The 20,105-nt window shown below is 38.6% G+C and overlaps 2 protein-coding genes across 2 annotated transcripts in view; one reads left to right on the top strand and one right to left on the bottom strand.

Annotated features, from left to right (window-relative positions):
• itpk1b (inositol-tetrakisphosphate 1-kinase b) overlaps nucleotides 1-10,227 on the bottom strand; it is a 55,879-nt gene extending 45,652 nt beyond the window's left edge. Inside the window, exons 1-2 of the mRNA XM_010878856.4 lie at nucleotides 9,939-10,227; nucleotides 9,166-9,349 (exon numbers count right to left, since the gene is read on the bottom strand). Of these exons, the coding sequence (XP_010877158.1) occupies nucleotides 9,166-9,260 (95 nt within the window). The 5' untranslated portion in view covers nucleotides 9,261-9,349; nucleotides 9,939-10,227. The remainder of the gene's footprint in view (nucleotides 1-9,165; nucleotides 9,350-9,938) is intronic.
• A 2,090-nt stretch (nucleotides 10,228-12,317) lies between these two features.
• LOC105015589 (ubiquitin protein ligase E3 component n-recognin 7) lies at nucleotides 12,318-19,460 on the top strand. Its single transcript, XM_010878857.5, has 12 exons — nucleotides 12,318-13,110; nucleotides 13,483-13,600; nucleotides 13,725-13,858; nucleotides 14,005-14,065; nucleotides 14,160-14,255; nucleotides 14,862-14,915; nucleotides 15,026-15,131; nucleotides 15,377-15,519; nucleotides 16,431-16,619; nucleotides 17,627-17,792; nucleotides 17,909-17,970; nucleotides 19,268-19,460. Exons 1-12 carry the CDS (start codon nucleotides 13,094-13,096, stop codon nucleotides 19,340-19,342), a joined length of 1,221 nt encoding a protein of 406 aa, XP_010877159.1. The 5' UTR covers nucleotides 12,318-13,093; the 3' UTR covers nucleotides 19,343-19,460.
• The last annotated feature ends 645 nt before the right edge of the window (nucleotides 19,461-20,105 follow it).

Genomic DNA, 20,105 nt, shown 5'->3' with positions numbered 1-20,105 from the left:
AAGGCTCCTCTGACTAACATTGAGGGCTTGACACCACAGTCTGCCCAAACAAGTAGAAGGAATATTAAAGCAGCCCTATCTATCCATCTACACCAAAATAATCAAAACTACTTTAGTCCAGTAGGGAGCCAGTGCCAATCCTAAAGAAAAATGTATGGGGGAGGCATGAACACTAAGATGGGTAGGAAAACAGTGGAGTTTTAGTCAAAATGACTGAAGCAATGTTTCGGTTTCAACAGAATCTGTTAAGGTTTTTTTCTGCTGTTCGGGTTGCGGGTTCTATGTGAGCTGTTGTCTACATCTAATATTCCCACATTAGAAGCATGAGGGAATATTGAAATGCAAAAGGGATGAGAAACGGCAATGTAATGGTGCAGAGAGGCCTTAATAGGTACAGGCTCTGAGTGTGGGTTCCTCTCTACAAGTTGTTCAAATAGTTAGCACTAAACCTCTGGTTTTAGTGGCCTTGTTAACTATAAAAAATGTTTTACAAAACAAAATCATTCAAACATAGGCCTACAGCCTTGGAGTAAAAAAAAAAAAAAAAAAAAAGAACTGTACTACATCAATGACATGCCATATCTTTATAGCAACAAACAACAAAAACACACAGAACTTTTCAGAGGGCATACCACACGGAAACAGTGGAGGAGCCATTCACTGATATACAACAATGTGGATATTTAATACTGCAGCTGGCCTGTGGGGTGAATGGGGCCTTTGGTTTCAGGCCAGCTCAGAGATACAGTATGCAGATTGGTGGCACTCGCGTATTGTTGCCTGGTCCATGTGAGGAAAGGGGCAGACTAAACAGGCAGGCTGAGTTTCCAAGACAAAGCTTTTTGTTTGGGCTTGACATAAAAGTTTAGGCTGTCACCAGATTAAAAAAAAGATTTACTGCTGTGTCGGCTATTAACACCCTTGAACAATCCTACATACAAGCGCAGACCAGGTAACATACCAAAGTGCTCATATTATGTCAAGTTGACAAAGGCGATGTGTGCTCACAACAGATTCTCCATCAAGGCAATTGGATGGCAAGGAGAGGGGAACTAGTCATAAAACAGCTTTAAAAGCTTTCTGTTTCACTATGTGCCTTGTGAGTGATTCCACTTCAAAACGCAACACAGGAATGAAGAACAATTATAAAGATGTTTTGACAATTTAGGAGTTCAAACAGTAATGTAGTCTCATGGAAATGTATTTACCCCTTTCCTGATTTCTTCTATTATTGCAAGAAAACAGGAAGGGGGTAAATACTCTCTCATGGCACAGAACACATGGTTTCATTATGATGCTAATGCTAAAATGTCCTCCATGTACACCAATCCCTCTTGCTTGTCAACTTTATTTTCTTAACATTATTTGACAATACTGTCTTAACATCATTCCCTAACAATAACCTAAGTACTCCCTCTCAAATAACCATTATCAAAAACATCAACAAAAAAAATGCATTAATTGCCTCCCAGACTCCTAATAAAAGTTACTAACTAATGAGGCAATATTAATTCCATATACAGTATAGTGTTGCATTGGGGGTTAAAGAGGCGGTAGGAAATACAGTTTTGCTGGATGTAGCACACAGGATTTTACTATCCAAATAGTTTGTGTTATTATTCAAATAGTATTCGGTTGACCGAAATTCATGTTTTTAAAAACTACTGATACAACATGAGCGCTACTACATAACGCACGAAGGAGTGGGTGTTGTTCTCGTGTGACATCGGCTCAATGATTGTTCGTGTGAGAAAAGAGCAACCGTGTGTATGGAAGAAGCAGTGTGGTTGACACGCAAAACTTGGCTACAGAACTAGAAGACAATATTTATTGAGATTATTGGATGGAAGAGTCTAAAGAAGCTAGTAAGCTAAGCTGTCTGGATGCAGGCTACGTTACCCTAAAAAACCCCAAACATTATGGTTTATTAATATCATAGCTTACCAAGATATTTAGTAAAAATAAAACATCTTGCTATGTCTGGAACACACTCAAATCTGAAGAGAGTTGCTCAGGTATTAGGTTTAGTGAGATGGATTGCTTTTGGCTGAAGTCAAAGCTGTGCTATTGAAATTGTTATTAGACAAATCCCATATCTGCTTAATCTAAAATACAGTTTTATCCAGTGGGTTGGTTGATTTTACTAGCAGACAAATTACTTTTTTTATATTTAGCTTTAAGAGTCCTGATGTTCCCAGTTCTCTGAGTAGATTCATACAATTCCCAAGACTCCTTGGTCTCAAGTTGATTTCCCAACTAATAATGTATGTGAATGTTGGTGCTGCCAGGCAACTAAGACCCCGAGGGCAAACCCAGCCTGGCTTGTGAGTACGTGCAGAGAACAAGTGAGTACACCTGTCATCAATAATTGCGTTTGTTTCTCTGACCATAAAAACAGGCCAGGCTGGGCAGTAAGGAGTTCAAGTAAGGAGCTCTGGAGGCCACACAACCAGAGGAATAATCCCTCCATGGTCTGACATGAAAAAAAAGAACAATGCGGTATAAAGAAAACAAAACACACTGTATCCTTGTTGTCTGCAAATTTTGACCCCATTTGTGTTTTTGTGCAGTAAACCCCCCCCCCCCCCCCCCCCCCCCACCCCCCCGCGTCTATAATGGCTATGAAACAGACCCACCATGGCAACTGCGACATGTCTATTTGATTATGAAATCATCTCAATTCCTTTACAATTTAACTTATTTTCTGCCAAGCTACCAATCTGGCTTTACAGGCAGTGTTACTTCTGGAGAATGCATGATAGTTGTATAGGTGATAATTTATCCATCTTTTGACCCCATGCATCACATTTCCTGTCATTACGACCTCTCTAAATGTTAAATGCACGTGTCTAGTCTTAGTTTCAACAACTAGATTGTAAAGTGTTTTGCTTGACAGATGTGATTAACACATTCGCAAACTACAGAGCGTAGGTGATTTTTTTTTCCACTAACTGCACATCACTAATTATGCCAGGTTTCCTCTACTTGATCCGTGATTCTTACATTTGTTCCAGGAAAGATGATTGTCAGTATTTAGGGGGATGAGGCAACTTAGACAAAACAGTATAAGCCTAAGTTACACTATAAAGGCTCGGAAATAGGACGACATAAAACAGGTAAATATTTTTTTGAAAACATTTCCATCATATTGATACATTTACTTCAGAAACCAATGGTTAATAGTATGTGAATCCCACAATTTAATTAGAACAATGTAATTGCAGGGGAAGCTGTAGTGTGTTGTTTGTGGTGCCTGTGTTGGATTTATCCAATGTATGCATCAAACTGTATGCAGAATCGTCTTGGTGGAAGCGGTAGCCACATGTGAAATTTCAAGTGAAGTTTGGTTGTACACATACAGTGATTACATTTGTGGAATTACACTTCGGGTGTGGAGATGTAAAATGGTGGGTATCAAGGCTTGCTGAAATGACTCTTCAGAGTGAAAGATCACCCACTCCATCCCCTTACAGGAGAAAGCTACAGTTCCCATTATGTCCAGAAGATCCCCAGATGGGGGGTCCAGATGGGTAATACATTTACCTAATAAGGTAAACAGCTCTGTCAGCTTATCAATGGGCATTAAAGCAGAACCCTTCATTTCTACAGCATTACTCACCACACCCTGCATCCCAAATCCAGCTGGCCCAGACAGGCCAGGGCAACTCAGCAGAACTCTATTTTGGACCACCTGGGGTCTCAGAAGCACTTTTTACTCATTAAATCCATACTGAGCCAGCTGGCAAGTGGGCGAATAGACGGAAACAGACTTCCTCTCTACCTCTTAGCCAGAATGTGAAACTAAGACATACAAAACCTAACAAGACGTACTGCATAAACACTTCCTGTGGTGCACATGTACTGCTGCAGTATGGGGCAGAGGAATGTACTGCATTACAGTTAATCGAATGCAATTGTTCACATTGCCATGAGGCAAACAGGACTATTTTCAGTTTTAGCACACTTTTCCTACAACTGTACAGTATACAAATGTATTTCCAGTAATTCTACACATACCGTTATGAGGGTAGACCTAAAGGACAGGGCTTCCTTAAAAAAAAACTCAATAATAATGACATAGATACCCTACATGCATATTCGGTAACCCAGCACTGGGTCAAAGTTCCGCAGAATTCTGGCTGAATACAGTTGGCTGAATACAGTTACATATTGTCATATGTTCTCATACGTAAATGCATTGCTGACTTTTTTGCCCCAGTATACTCAGGAAATGTAGATAAGATTCACCTTTCGTTTTACTCTAAAAATAAAGCCTTTGTATTTTCAAATGAAGAGCAGGGGAACCTAGAGTACTACAAAGAAATAAGAGACGGGACAGACCAGTTCACCTGTCATCTTAGTGTGACCACTTAATGAAACCAAACAGGGAATCCATAGTAAATGGTACTTCAGGCCATTAAAAGCAGTCTGAATTATAGTACAGGTACCCTTTATGAAATTGATCAGCTGTTCCAATAAGTTTCAAAGGTATTGGCACCCCTTCAATAAATATGTTGAGTGGACTATGGCACAGAGCTTCTTCCTGTAAAGACTGATAATGTTGATGCAGACACATTTCAAGATCCTTCATAGTCTTAGGTTTGAGCTTCTGCACTGCCCTCAGTAATACAGACCACACTATCAAGCCCGAAGTCCGAAAAGAAAAATGAAAATTCAGCAACTATTTTGTTGTTTACTGTGATGTGTGTTTGGTGTCAATGTCTTGTTGAAAGGTCTATCCACAGCAAGGTATCAATTTCCTGGCAGAAACAACCGGGTTTTGGCCTAAAATATCCTAGTACTTAGTGGAATTCATTATGTTATCGATCTTAAAAGCCCTTGGACCATAAAGCATTTATGATTTACCACATTTTAGATGTCAATATCAGGTGCCTTTTCTTATATAAAGTCCTCTTTTGACAAATCTGATGATTGTGTGAATGGCCAAAGTCTAAATATTGTTTCATCTCACCACCACACACGATTCCAATTGTAGATCCAAGTCTTGGCAAAGTTCAAGCACGGCAATTCGTGGGTTGGGCTTGCTTAGGGGTGTATTTCGTGCTACCCTTCTAATGTGCGTGTCGACATGATGGCATCAAACAGCTGATTTTGAGACTTGATAACCTCAAGATTCCACTAGACGGTGACGTTTTACCAGACATATTAAACTGATTGTCGCCCTGACTGTGCTTATTATTTAACTGGTTGTTTTTTTTTTTACACCTTTTACTTGATCTGTTAAACAATCATCTCTTTTCAGCTAAAGGCTCCTTAGTTTTACCCATCATGAAGGTATTTTACATGCTTATGCTCTCATGTACATCTCAGGGAAACATGAACAGTTGAAAGGCATCAACACAGTTCCTAGAGACTTAGACTAACTAAAAAGCTTTGAATTTATATCAGAAACCATTTTGCTTGAAATATATTTTAGGGGTGCCAATTTTTTGGGGTGAGAAATTAATGTATAAAGTTTGAACACCAAATATGATTAATTGTTTATGTTGTTTAATAACATGAAGGGTGCCAAAACTTCTTGAGTTCACTGCAGTACTACAACAAGCAACCATAAAGGGCCGGTACAGTGGATGTTAGGCAACCATGTACACTGGCACAATAAAAACTCCAACTTTGACCAGTGGGGGAAAGGGATCTAATAATTTCTGAATATTATTCCTAAATAATTTTACCTCTGGAGTGAGCCCGTTATATATAGAGTGTAAACTCCACCTGGAGGTAGCCGATCAAGTTTAGATGTTCTTCTGCATTCCAACAGAAGATTGCTGAGAACCAATAGGAGGGGATGCATTAGCATAGAAATGTTCCTGGCCAGGATGCAGAAGAAGGGTTTGTCTCTCATAACAACTGCAACCGCACTGACCCGGGAGAATTCACAGACAGTATCGTGGCAGTACACCATCCTGGTAATCCTGTCATTACTAAATGAATTATACTGATTTGCATGAATACTAAAGAGAACTTTAGGTGACAACAGTAACTCCGGTTCTTTGGTTGTATAAGGTGACATTTCACCAGACCACCCTACTTGCATGAGCAAGGAAGAGGCGTTGTTTATTTTCAATGACTCACACACTGCATCAGGCCTTTTACAGAGTAGGAGGGACACCTCTCTCCTGACAAACACATCTAGTGGTTCAGCAAATCGTGGCTGATATAGAGCAATGTAGAGCATCTGATAAATGTGCTCAGACTCTTAGGGAATCAAGGTCACAGTTGTAATCTAAAATGTTTGTCACTCTCCCGAAACAGAACATTTGATGGTTTTGTCTACTTTTAAGAACCATCCATATCCTGTAACCAGTATCACTTGGACCTTGATAGCAATTCCACTGCTTTTCCTCCCCTCAACATTTCCCTCTAACAAAGGACTACATTTATATCTGGGACACTAGTTAGTTGCAATAAATTATCAGTACAAGAGAAAGCAAACAGACTACAACCATTGCAGTGTAAACATGTAATGCCATTGGCCTAAATATAACTCCTCATCAAGAGGAGGGAGTAATTTGGTTGGAGGGATATGAAGAGATTAAAAATGTTTGGTGGATTACACTGTCATAATCTGTGCGGGCTCAATCAGGTTGCTTTATGAGTCAACAACAGCATACCTGGCAAAGTGAAAATCCCTCACAAATGCTGTCAGCCTAGGGAATCCACACAGCCTACCTAACCCACAGAGAGAGACCAGCCCTAGTATAAATCCCTAAATCTCTAAAATGGTTTTGGTCATTCCACATTGTTCAACTCTTATGTGTTTTTCACATAGGATTTGAGGGTGACACTTCTGAAACACAGACAGCGTCACAAAGAAACAGATGGAGAAAAGATTGGTTAAGCCAGTTGGCTGACGTGTTGTGGGTCCCATCCCCGCTTGTTGATACCCAATACAGCATTATTTTTCCATCAGCAGACAGGGTTTACACACATACACACAGTTTTTGCTGTCCTAATCCTAAGCAATTCCTGCTCCATTTTACAATGCCATACACATTCTGTCTGAGAAGGATTCAGCAGTGTACAATATAAAGTACAAAGTAAGGTACAATAGAAAATACCGAACTCTACTTGAGAGTCAAACCTAGAACCCCTATTTTTCATGAGGAACATTGAGTCGCAAACCACACCCACATACCCTCATCATAAAACCAAACACAATACTGCTCCTTCCCTTATTTGCTGGGCAAGTTCCTCAAGTTATTAACCTTGATTTTCACCCATAGAATAGAATTAAAAACATAGCAAAGGAGGATTTCCCATTCAAGCACGTGTTTGTTCTTTTATTCCTATGCATTACATCCTATTTTCACTAAGGCGGTAGAAACCGATCAAACTGCACAAACGTGGAGACCCAAACTGTACAAATGATGAGAGCCACCTCAATGCTACTGTACCACAAAACTATTGTATACCCCAACAAACAGAAAGCAACACCACACGCAGACAGGGAGGTAGGTCACAAGAGAACAACCAGAGGCCTAACTAACTGTGCTTCAACAAGGACACAAACGGCAGACATACTATAAAGGCCAGGAGGATGGGGACTCTCTAACAAGAGGGTCTCCGGAAGCAATCATGATAAGGGTTTCGATTCAAATAGACCATTGGTTTTCGCAACCATCCCAACCTCCCCTTTGAAGACCTTTTTCACAAAGCTAAATCTAGATTATATTCTATGCATGTTATTTTACACATACATTCACACTCTTCTGAAACCTTAGACCCATAGACTACCTGTCAGATTGATTTTCATTTTTGCACAGCTGGAATAAAAACTTGGAGACGATTTCAAAATATAAATACAAAACAATGCAGTAGCATAAGCAAGTGACTGGGTGCTACCCATTACATGGGCAAAAACTGTAAAGCATTTTATGTGATGATGTAATTGTTTACATATGCTGACATGTCCAGAGAAAAATAACTGCTGGCAAATGCCTTTTTTGTTTGATATGTTACATAATAAAATAGCCGCATTTGGGCTGGTATTGTAAAAAATTGGTCTGTGCCAAGTTCAAACCTCCAGTTCGGACTTTATGCATAATGTGAAAACAAAATATTACTTATCAAGTCTCTCTCCTCCCCGTAAGCTGCTATCTAATAGCAGTTATTAACTAGTTTGACTTGTTACTTTGACAAAAAAAATATATATATTTACTTAAATCAGCTTCCTTGCCATGCTCATGTTGTACACCATTTACTTTATCCGATATGTTTATTCAAATAAATGTTATGTCCAGCCCCATTATAATGTTTGGCTCCATTATCTTTTCTACATATTTCCGATCTAGTTTTAGACATCCAAGAATGGCCTAGTGTTTTGTTTACTTTAGAAATAAATATTTTTTATTTAAAAAATTCTAATTCTCAAACCTTCCACTGGTCAGAGTGAATCAAAATCCTTAGATGTGACACTAGCAGGAAAGTGGCAGTGACGTCTGACTGAGTTGGGCTTGAGTGGGACCAAGCCCCAATAACAATTCTTGTACATTTATTTTATACATAAGGCCGCCTCCTCATAGCTACAGTATAAAATGGATAACGGTTCATTAATCATTGAGAATCTATATAGGGAAAACATTTAAACAAACCTACATTTGGTGATACTGTCAAAGATGCTTCATGTCAAATTTCATTCAAAATTCTATCCAAAAATAGACATTGCACTCAAACTAATCCAAGCGCCATATAACATTTTACCATTGAGACAGAGTGAGTGATATTCAGCTGTTTGGGTGGGCACCCACATCACAATCAATGAGAAAAGGTTTGCAACTGTAGCTAGTCTGTTCAGAGACACTGAAATACACTAAAGGTCAGAAGAAACATTAGATGATAACTACAGCTCACATGGGATCTATTATTTTAATACTATGGGGTTTAGCAGAAATTGACAAAATAGGAAAGACTGATGAAATTCTTGAGGTCATATGAAAATGGAATTGGGCTCATTTAAATTGAAGATGAAATGCTTATATTTCAAGAGTGGATATGAGAAACAAATACCTACGGTATTATGGCTACACCGCTAATAGCTAGTGTTATCTCATCCAGAGTGCTGTATATCCCTGTAAATGGTTAGCTACTGAGTTACAGTGAACTGAAAATGTAACCATCAATGGCTGCATTGTTTTTGGCACATACCTGCACATATCGGCGAACGACTGAAAATTCAGCTTCTTCATTTTCTTCTCACTGAGCCAGTAGCCTACTCTCCTGCCTTTCAAAAACGTCTGCATTTCCACCCCGCGTGTTCTCAATCCAGATGTTACTGTCGATTCAACCTGGAGTGGCCAAACTCGAAAACAGGAAACCGTTTCACACGAACCTAGAGAGAAGGCAACAATTGATTTAAACAAGTATTTTGTTAAGTTGACACTTGCACAACTTCTACGGTAACTTGAGTCAAATGCTATGCACATTTGTCCACACATTGAAACATGTAATTACCATGTACAGTAAAAGTGTTGTGAAAGTGTTTGTGTGACATACAGTTGCTAGCAAGCAAGCCTGACATTAGTTACAATTAGTACTAGTTACAATACAATGTCCAGTTGATGCCAGTTTTGCCACCGTTGAATGTCAAATTACTGTGTTAATGATCCATAAAATATAGGTTTACCAAACTGACCTCTTTCCATACCACAGCTAGCCTAAATCGCAGTCGCCGCAGATACGCTAACTAAACCCATTTAGCCGAAAAGACCAGATATAGATGCGCCATGAACCATTCCAGGCAAGTCAATACCAATTCCAGCTAGCTACATAGCCACGCTAGCTAGCTACATTGTGTGGTTTCTCAAGGATGACAAAGCTAGAGCAGGTGAAAGTTATGACTAGTTTTCAGAATAAATCAATAAGTAAAAAAAAAACGTATAACTACCAGCTATCAAGGCTTAGTAAGGAGATCTACCTACCTAGCTAGCTAGCCCAATAGCTAGCTGTCCATTCTTCGTTCAGCTGGTTGTAGAAGCTGAAGTTATGATGACCAAGCACTGCGCGGAGACCTTTTCTATCAAGACTGGTCGAAATGAGTTTGTGATTGGGCGTACGACTCGCATATAACTTTAGAAATTGGAATCTACCTGACTGAGTGCACTGACTGCACACACCCTAGATAGGTATCCTATAGCGTGTACACCCTATGCATACTGTTAGCTAGCTTGCTGTCAAACTACAGCGTATTCCACCCTCATTAGAAAAGAAATAGCACATCTTCAACAACAGCTCCCCTAGGTGGTAGCTAGAAACATTTGACAGAAAAGTGGTCTTAAATTTTGTTTTGATGTGGGAATTCAATTCAGATGTATTTTTGAATGACCTCTGAATGAACAAGTATACTTTTGTAAAGAGGTCCATACCATTCGTGTGCAGGTTTCAACTTACTCTTAACCATTGTCGATGCACAACGGATGCATTATTATTCTTTTAACGGTCGACCTTTTCTAGAAATTTGATACTACCAATTCCGCCATCTGGTGGTTAATTTTTTTTTATAGTGAAAGCTGATTTTGTCTGTAAATCACTAGAGGGCAGTGCAACTACAGGTGAATTACAAATTACTTTGAAGGGTTAACACATAGACTGTATAAATAGGGTTAACACCGAATAGATAGGAATATTTCTCAAATGACCAAATCAACTGGGTGAGACTTCAGTTTTCTATTTCCTGATTAGCTTGTGAACTGGGTGAAAATTATTACAATTGCTGATCCTTCCTGAAGAGCGAGTTGGAGTAATGTCATACCGGCTCATCCGGAAGTATGACGTTTTGAAGTCTGTATTAGCATGGACATCATCTTTGAAGACATCCACCCTTTTAATGTAATGAAGTGGGTTGAAATACAACTTTATCTTTCATGATTACCTGTTCAACTGGGAAGGGCTTTCTACTTCATTAGCTAATAATTTCTAATGACTGAGTTGTCATGTCAACCAGCTCATCGCCCTATGCCTTTACATACAACATTATAAATAGACAATTTTATTTGCGTACAAAATCTCCCCAGGCGGGAAGAAACACCACAATGCTATACCGTAACCGATAATTACTGATATAACTAGTAACTCTAAATCTGATTGCAGCTAGACAGTAAAGGTTTTTCACTGTTGTTCGAATATTACTGTTCAGTATCGGGATCGGGACAGCTGCGCCAGTGAACCTACATTAAATAATGGCATCAACTTGACAGACCCAGGTGCACCGCTGCCCTTATAGACGACCAGTATTTCTCACTAGCTTTATAATATTTAAGATTTCTATTCATACTGTCCATATTCCAATCTCTACATTATTTGAGTTAGGGTTGGGTTAAGAATTTCATTGCTCAGAATGACACATGTAATTCGGTGCACTTGACAAATAAAATACTTTGACTAAATAAAGATATCACATACAGGACAGTCACCGTTATTCACAGTATGCTATGCAACAGACCCCCTTTCTCAAGCGATAGGTCAGCTGGTCAGAAAAAAATAACTAGCTTATGAATGCAAATGTTCACCCCAAATGTTCACCCATAAATAAGGTAACTTGCAAGATGTCAATGCCGTTTTTGATACTTATGATCGTTTTTGGTTGCTGTCCATCCATTATTAGCTACTTATTATGTGGCTCGGTATTGGCTAGTGTTATTTTAAAAGAACATCTTTACAAGTATAATTCATTCGCTGAGCTCTCCTAATGATCAGTTGTGAACATTGTTTAACCCACCCAGTAGACAACTATAAATTGGTGGAAGCCCTCAATGGCTAAAACATGCTAGACCCACAAGTGGAGCTGTAAAACATTTCCAACGTTCTTAAATTGCTAGTCAAAACTAGGACTTTGACATTCTGACTTTTATTTGGTTGAATGGTGTAAGAAATGTCCACCTGTATTGTGCAGTTTAAACCTTTTTAGTCTAGAGCTTAATCTGGATTTAAAAATTGTTGGTGTGCACATGCGCAGTTGACCATGACAAGACCGTTTCTGTGCGTGATTTGTGCTACCTAGTGCTACACTAAGCTGATCTTCGACATTTCTATTTATTTTTATCTCTGTTGTTATATATAAGTATATAAACATTATAATGTTTATATCATTTCAGTGAGTTCTGGCTTTTGGTTTCTCTAGTAACTAACCTTGCCATATGCCTAAAATAATCTAGGGTTTTTGGAGATTGTGAATAACCTTTTGCTCTTTTTCATATTATTCTATCATCTGTATTAACAATGTTAGCAAATGTATCAAAATGGCTAAAATCGTACTGGGTCAATAACTGTTTTTGAACACAATTTTGTACTTTCCAGTTCCCAATTTCTGACGAAGTCTTGAAGGCAGCATTGCAGACAGTATCAGAATGCAGATTTTGGATGATTGCTCCAGAACATAACAAAAACGTTTGCACTTTCGAAACTGCAAAACGTGTACAAGATAAGTCACTTGTATTTTTTTGACGCAGTAATCGTAAAAAAAATAAAAAGGACTTTATGAACAGCAATTATACTACAGATACCCCAAATGTAGTACATTGAATTTTGGATAAAGTGTTTGCAACTGCATTTATATGTGCAATTACATTTCACCCTTATTGATTAATAAATGTCAGAGACCAAAGCCCTTGAAAAAAAGGTGTTTGACTAATTATTTTTAAATGCAACTTTAAGTGCACTGAATAAACAGTTTTTCTTCTGTTATTGCAAGCGTACTATTACTTGACTGCAGTAACTGCAGTTTAAAAGCTGCGATTTCTTCCTAAGGCGTTATAAATAGTATATGTTGTACTTTATTGTGGAACTAACATTGATGTTGTGGATGGCATATATTACTCATTGTTGTCTCAGAGATTATGGCAAGGTACTACTCCTGTTTAAAATAATCAAAAATCTAAACCTACTTTTATTTTTTTACAATGAGAAAAACTGAGTGTTACAAGAAATGTTATCATTTTTAGATAATGTGTTATCATCGGCAATGCAGCACAACATCATTGTTTTCAGCGACGTCACAATTACGTGCCTTTTTACTTGGCGTACGTGAAAATCATAATACAACATCCAAACCTATCTGCTCTGTTGTGGACTCCCGTGCATGTTTTTGCTTTCCAGGTAAGTACTAGCAAAAACGAACTCTAGTTTATTGTTGTTACAATCATATCAAATGTAACGGTGACAACAAAGCCTGCTTTCACTGCATTGGATGATCTCTTAGCCACTAGAAGTTGTTAGCTACAGTTCTTGTCAAGCTTGTCCGATTTTAACAGTTAGCGAGCTAGCTGAAAGTTATTTTGCTACCGTATGTAAAATGTTAGATAAAATGTGAAATAAGTGTTTTTTATTCAGCAGTAGTAAATGATTTGCGACGTTGACGTGAATCTGCTCACGGCTTTTCTGGTGTTGATAGTCATTTCCACCACGTGGTAGGGCCGAAAAATATGCGTCAATTTTGCTATTTAAGTGATTGCATTTTTTTAATCCGAGGATGTCGGCAGACGAGGTGCACACGGTAACCATGAAGGACATTCTGGGAGACGAGGAGCTGCACGAGGCATATGCAGTGCTGGCTGGAAGTGACCCTGACAATTGTTCCTATCCCCAGGTATTGGGGGTGTTACTTCCCTTACATCAGTGGTGTATTGCACATCCAAACAACTACCATCCACTGATCCCAAGTTTAGTGTGGCCGCTCCATTCAATTGTTATAAAATATCATTGTGTTACAGGGGTATGTGAAGAGACAAGCCATTTTTGCCTGCAACACCTGCACACCAAGAGGGATAGAACCTGCGGGACTCTGTCTGGCCTGCACCAACCATTGCCATGACGGGCATGACATCTTTGAGCTCTACACAAAAAGGTATGAACCTGGTCAAATTAACCACCATTAACCAATTCCAAAATGGAAAAACAACAAAAGGGCTCAGTTAGCTTTTGTACCTTTCCATTGTAATGTTATAATCGGTTGAAGTCTGGATATTGTATTTGCCTCTGATTATCATGTAGGAATTTCCGCTGTGATTGTGGAAACGGCAAGTTTGGCGAGTTTAAGTGCCAGCTAAATCCTGTAAGTCTACTCTGATTTATTCTACCCCTGATTGATGACTTTCTGGCATCTAAAAAGATGAATGAATGATTTCCTCTGTCTGTTTTCTTTTCAGGACAAAGACAGGCAAAACATTAAAAACCAATACAATCACAACTTCCATGGTTGTTACTGCACCTGTGACAGACCTTACCCAGACACTGAAGATCAGGTATCATTTCAGCATTTATGTCCCTTTCACTTTCTTTTCCTTAGGGTATCCTTTTTTATATTTGAAAATATTGCATGGCCCTTTTTTGTTCGAGTTGGCTTATGTTAAATGTAGCTTAATAGTTTTTTTTTGAAGGACCTAAGAAGACATTTTTGGAAGCAAATTTTGTGCAATTCTATGTAGTTTAACAAAACTCAATGACATTGTTTAGGAATAATAATGATTGATTATTATTCTGCTTACAATTTTTTTTTTAATGGTAATTTAAATCACAGTTCAGTTGAACATTCCTTAGACATTCCCCTTTACATCAGTTGTCTTCCATTACAGCTTGATAGTAGCTGAAATCATTGGACTTCCCTTGTTGTAGAACAATAAAAATATGTTACAGTAATATTGTTTTTGAAATATCCCCTGAAGGTCTGTTGCGGACCCCCCTATGATAGATTGGTGCTTCATTTTGTCCTCTAGGTTGGGGACCCCTGGAATTGAAACCATAGGCATTGTTCATAAGCAAGGTCTCTTGGAATTTAGTTACTTAAAGAATGATGGATATGCAATTCCTCTTCACAAAACATCCTGTCATGCAATTTTCCTTCCGATAAGGTTAACGAGGATATGATTCAGTGCATAATATGTGAAGACTGGTATCATCCCAGGGTATGTATCAGTTGGCGACATCATGGTGGCTTTCAGTTTTATTTCAAGCTCTACACTGTGTTAGCCAGGAAGGATTACGACTCCTTGACCATCTGGGCCTTCTCTGACAGCACCTGGCTTGTGTGGTAGAAGACTCCGATGAGCTGCAGGAGATGGTGTGTGAGACCTGCATGAACAAAGCCCCCTTCCTCTGGACCTACGCTGCCCACTTTGCAGGTTTTATTAATCCCACTGAGTTCCTCATTGAGAACTACTGAGCCTTGGTTGTAAAAAAAAAAAAAAAAAATCCCCTACAATAAATGGGTTATAACTGAGAGAACGCAATTGTACTTCAATTCGGTCTTGTTCGTCAAGGAAAAATGTGTGCTCCGTTTTTAGTTGAATTGGACATATACACAATAAAACGTTATAGCTTTTATATCATACATCTAAAATGTTATGTTTTTTTTCTTTTCTCTAAGATCCCCCAATGGTAAATGTGAGCCCCTGTAAAGAGGAGGTTGAGGTGAACGTGCAGGAAGATGAGGAGCCTTTTAAGAAGAGGACAGACGAACCCTGTAATAATGGTGATGAGGGGTCCTCCACCAGCCCCAGCTATCACAAGGTAAAGAGAACCCAGTGTTAACTTCCATGAATTCTTTTCAAACACACACCTGAGTTCGTGAACCACGCCACCTACACCACGTTAATCAGAATGCCATAAGGGATTTTTAAGAATCTTATTTGGCTTTTGTTTAGGATGGCTATAGACTTACTGTTTTTTATATTTAATCACATTTGATTGGCCTGTAACTTAATGCATTAGAGTTAGACCAAACTGGTGTTTATGTAAATGTTTTAATATTGTATTTTGTCTTATGAGTTTCATCTAGTTTACTAAAGTGGTTCTGTTTAAAGCATTTTGAAACTCATTTTGTTTGAGAAGGTGGCCATTTTCTGTTTCACTGTACTGCAATGAAGGCAATGTTTCCACTGAAGATGCACATAAGCGCTCCCTTAGATTATAACTATGCAGACATTTCATTACCACCGCCAGTTAAACCAATGAATTCATTATTCAGGTTGTGCACTCAGTTATTTAAGTGTGATTACAGTGCAGGTCAGTTGATGGCGCAAGAGGGTAATGAATTGGTCGGATGCAGATAGTGGACTCCTGTTCATGTCATGCTGTCTGCCTGCCTGGCTTCCCTCCACTCTGGGTAATTAGAGGAGAAATGATCCATGGGAAACATATTCCCCTGCTCTGGGGACTGGCTTAGCCAGGCTTCACAGCTCAGCTTACTGTAAACAAGACTGATTTCATCAGTCCACCCTCTCATCATGTCAACCCCTATTAGAGAGCTTATGTATGTGTCACCAGAGTGCTGCCTCCGAGGGCCATAGTGTATTAATATATTTTTAAACAAGTCCCCTAGATTATGGGACCAGTCCCTCACTTCCTCGTTCTCCAGTAACACAATCCTGTAAGGCCTCATATGTAATCCGTTTTCTCCCTGGTGGTCGTCTCTCCCAAAGCAAGTTGGGCGATCTGCCTGCAAACGGACTTACCTGGAGATGACAGGCCGGCCTGTGAAGAGTCCGGTCAAGACTGTTTTCTGCAGGCTGAGGGAGCTGAAGACTCAGGGTGTGGAGAGAACTAGGGAAGGGGCTGTGTTCTGGCCATACCACTGGAGAGCCAAGCTGTGCACCTGCATCAGCTGCAAGGTGAGTGTATCATATCCCGCCAAAAGATCTGAGAATTGAACTGATGTGTTTTTAAATCCCAAAACCAACGCAAGAGCAAGTTAGAAAACAAACAAAAAAAGGCTAACGTCCCTCTATTATCGGCCACCACCTATTATTGGACGTTTCTAGAACGAATCCTCTCAAGTTCCACATTTAAACACACTGGAAAACAATGGTACGTTTTGCTGTTAAATATACCATTTAAGCTAGCCCACCACCATTTTTTATAGAGATTTATGGGGGTTAAATACTTGTTTTGAGATTTAAAAATGTAATATATGGAACACATTTTTTTTACAAGTTGCAAATCGTGAAATTCAACTTTCGCGACAGATCAGACAGCATGTAATATCAAAGTGATCAGATATGTCTTCTGGTGAAGAAAATTCATGAAAGATAGCTAAAACCTTCTAGTGAACACCTGCGAGAAGTCTATGTCATATGTAATACAAATAAAATGGAAATAAAACAGTATTGAACAAAATAGTAAGGTGAAAAATTGAACAGCACCTTTTCCAGTTGAAACGTATATTGTTGTGCTCGTCATGGAGGCCAGTTTCATAATATTACCTTATACTCAAGCTGCTTCCTGTAATTTAAAACAAATCGCTAGAAAACAGGCATACTTTGGGGGCTTTTTTCAACCAGGTTTTTTCTTTCAATTCTATCAAAATAAAAGCACTCTCTAATCAAAACAGGAATTAAGGCAATCAAAGCCTAAAAGGTAAAAATACATAAATGTACTGTTCAGCAGGGCTATTTCGTATCTAGGGATAAACATTTTTTTACAGTGGGTCACCAATGAGTCTGTTATGCTGAGAATGATTAGAACCGCAATGCAACCATTACTTTTTATAATTCAATCTAGAACAAATGGCTTAGTTTCAACCAGTTGTGAGCAGTTTCATTAAAGTGTATTTGAGGTAGTGACACTGTACTGGCTGTGAAGCATATTGTATTCTCGTATGGTTGGTACCTCTGCACAGAGGGCCTATGTCGAGGCTGGAGTCCAGTTCCTGCTGGATGAGTCAGACACTGTCCTGGCCTACGAGAACAGAGGAATCATAGAGGAAGGATCTGCTAGTTTCGACAGTCTGCTCATGTCAGGCCTAAGTGCTCTGGACCGCGTTCAACAACTGGAAATTGTTTACCGTAAGGATTAATATATATTTAATTTTTTTCATTCGATTGATAGTTGACAACTTGATGTAACCTAATATTGGTCATTGATCATTTGATCGATTAATGTGAAATGTTGTCCGCCCCAGAGTTCAATGAGATGCAGACTGAACTGATGGCTTTCCTAAGGCAGATTGCTGATGAAGGAAAGGTGAGTTACTATGAATGTCCTGGAGATTGACCGATTGATAGTCCTGGCTGATTAATGTGGGCCTATTAGTGGTTTTGACCTCGGTATGTATTAAGAATGCACATCTGCACAATTGCTGCGCAAATCTAGATTGTGTAACCATAAAAAAATATAAATAAATTTTCAACACTAATACACAGAAATAGTTGAAACCTGCATTTTTAGATAAAACACATTCCACCATCAATATTAACAAATGATATAATTTAGGGTTGCCGTCCTTTCTGTAAAATACATAATCATTCCCTATTTCATTGAAGGAATTAACATTTAGTTTTGAAAGCACACTTTCTGTAGGTGACCATCTGTGACCAAAGACAGTTTTGTTTGTGCATAAATTATAGTCACATTTTAAATTGTTTAATAATAAAGACTGCTGTATTGACACAGTTCAACTTAACCCCTGCATGAGACTGAGAATGCGTGTGACGCTGTCCGCTACTCCAGAGTTGTAACAGTGTTGTGTGGGAGAGATTAGACAGCAACATTTATTTTATCTACATATTTTATGGCAAGTTGAAGATTTAAAAAAGCAGAAAGTATAAACTGAGCGGTGGTGGATACTGCCTAGCAAGCATTGTAGCCATTGATTTACTGAAGCAGGCTTTTATGCCATTTCCAGCAGTGTTGATTGCTGGGTCTGGCCTGCGCTCTTGTCTTGTGACTCGAACCTGAGGTCCCAAGATTTTCACCTAGGCTAACTCTGGCATAATCAAGGAATACAGAGTGCGGCCTGTAGACATTAGGCATATGGAATTGCTATGGATTAGTGTTATTTTAATGGACCTTTCTGTAACCTGCTTGCTTAACGAAGTGCCTTCAATTACTCTTGTGGAGAATTTACACAGTAGGTTCATAAATGTTAAATGTAGCAGATCCGGCAATTTGTTTCTCAATTACACCCCACTGGAGCCCTACAGACCCCTAAGCGTTCCAGTTATTAAGCTGTATATGTGGGCTATGTCCTCCCACATCTACAACAATACTGATGATTATCATTAATTGGGCAATTAAAAAGATGTACAATCTATTGATGTGATCGAAATAAATTATATTAAAATTGCTGATTGTTCATTCAGTGTAATGTTTATCATTTGATTTATGATTTTAAATATGTTAATCAATAGTGGTATCTACCTCAACCTATACTAATGTACTGTATGTTTTACCAAGGACACAATGTCTTGTGATAATTCTAGAATATTTCCAATACATTTTTAGAGCATTTACATACCACTCACCCCCCCCCTTTCCTCAGGTCGTCACAGCAGAAGCCATACACCAGTTCTTTGGGGAGCTAATGTCCAAGAAGAGGCGTCAGATGAACAGTTAATGTCAGTCTCTCCCTTAGGGTCCTGTTGTATTTGTTCAGTTTTGTAACATTACTATGGGTTTGTAGTGGTTTGTGTCCCTCCATCTTCTGCTTTAAATAAAAGTGCTGCTATAAAATATGATGTTGAGGTTTAAGTTATTTTGCTTAGTGTTCATAAATGGATTTTAAACTGTTCCTTGTGTTTTAAGATGATTACTCCCACTGACTGTAGTCTATTGGCCAAGAGAGCCTGTAATCTGGGATTCAGTTTTCAGTGGCTTAATTTGAAATGGATGTTTAAAGAAATGAATCAAAGATTACGGTTTCTTTGTCCGCATAGGTCAGGGTGAGAAACCATCTTATTGTCAAGGCCGGAATTAAACCCACTCTACACTGTAAACCCAAAGGTGTTTTTTACTCATGTTTCTATGAAGAGTAACTCAAAGTTAGTGAAATGTTCATAATGACTTAACATTTTTGTAATATAGATGTGTTTTTTTTTTGTGTTTTTTTTTCTCCATTTATTTTAAGTTTAAATGCAAATATTCCCAGCATTCTCCACTTCAGGTTGACATTTTGGAAATGTTTTTTTTGCATATAAGTTGACTAATTCATCTTAGCTACACAAACATCAAATACATTTTTCTTAAGTAATCCAATCATATACAAAAAAATAAATTTGGACCTGCTACATAAATAATTGTTACAATTCAGTCAGAAGTCCATCTTGTTGTCAAATCTAAAGCTGGGTTCCAGTAAGAATCATCCATTCCTTTCCAGGCCA

This window comes from Esox lucius, chromosome 15 (genome assembly GCF_011004845.1).
Source record: "Esox lucius isolate fEsoLuc1 chromosome 15, fEsoLuc1.pri, whole genome shotgun sequence".
Lineage (NCBI taxonomy): Eukaryota > Metazoa > Chordata > Actinopteri > Esociformes > Esocidae > Esox > Esox lucius.
This window is presented reverse-complemented; position numbering and strand designations above follow the sequence as displayed.

Excerpts from the sequence above, each read along its gene's own strand:
- LOC105015589 (XM_010878857.5), top strand. Across the intron at positions 13,859-14,004 it reads TTTGAGCTCTACACAAAAAG|GAATTTCCGCTGTGATTGTG; the intron begins GTATGAACCTGG and ends ATTATCATGTAG. Across the intron at positions 17,793-17,908 it reads ACAACTGGAAATTGTTTACC|AGTTCAATGAGATGCAGACT; the intron begins GTAAGGATTAAT and ends TGTCCGCCCCAG.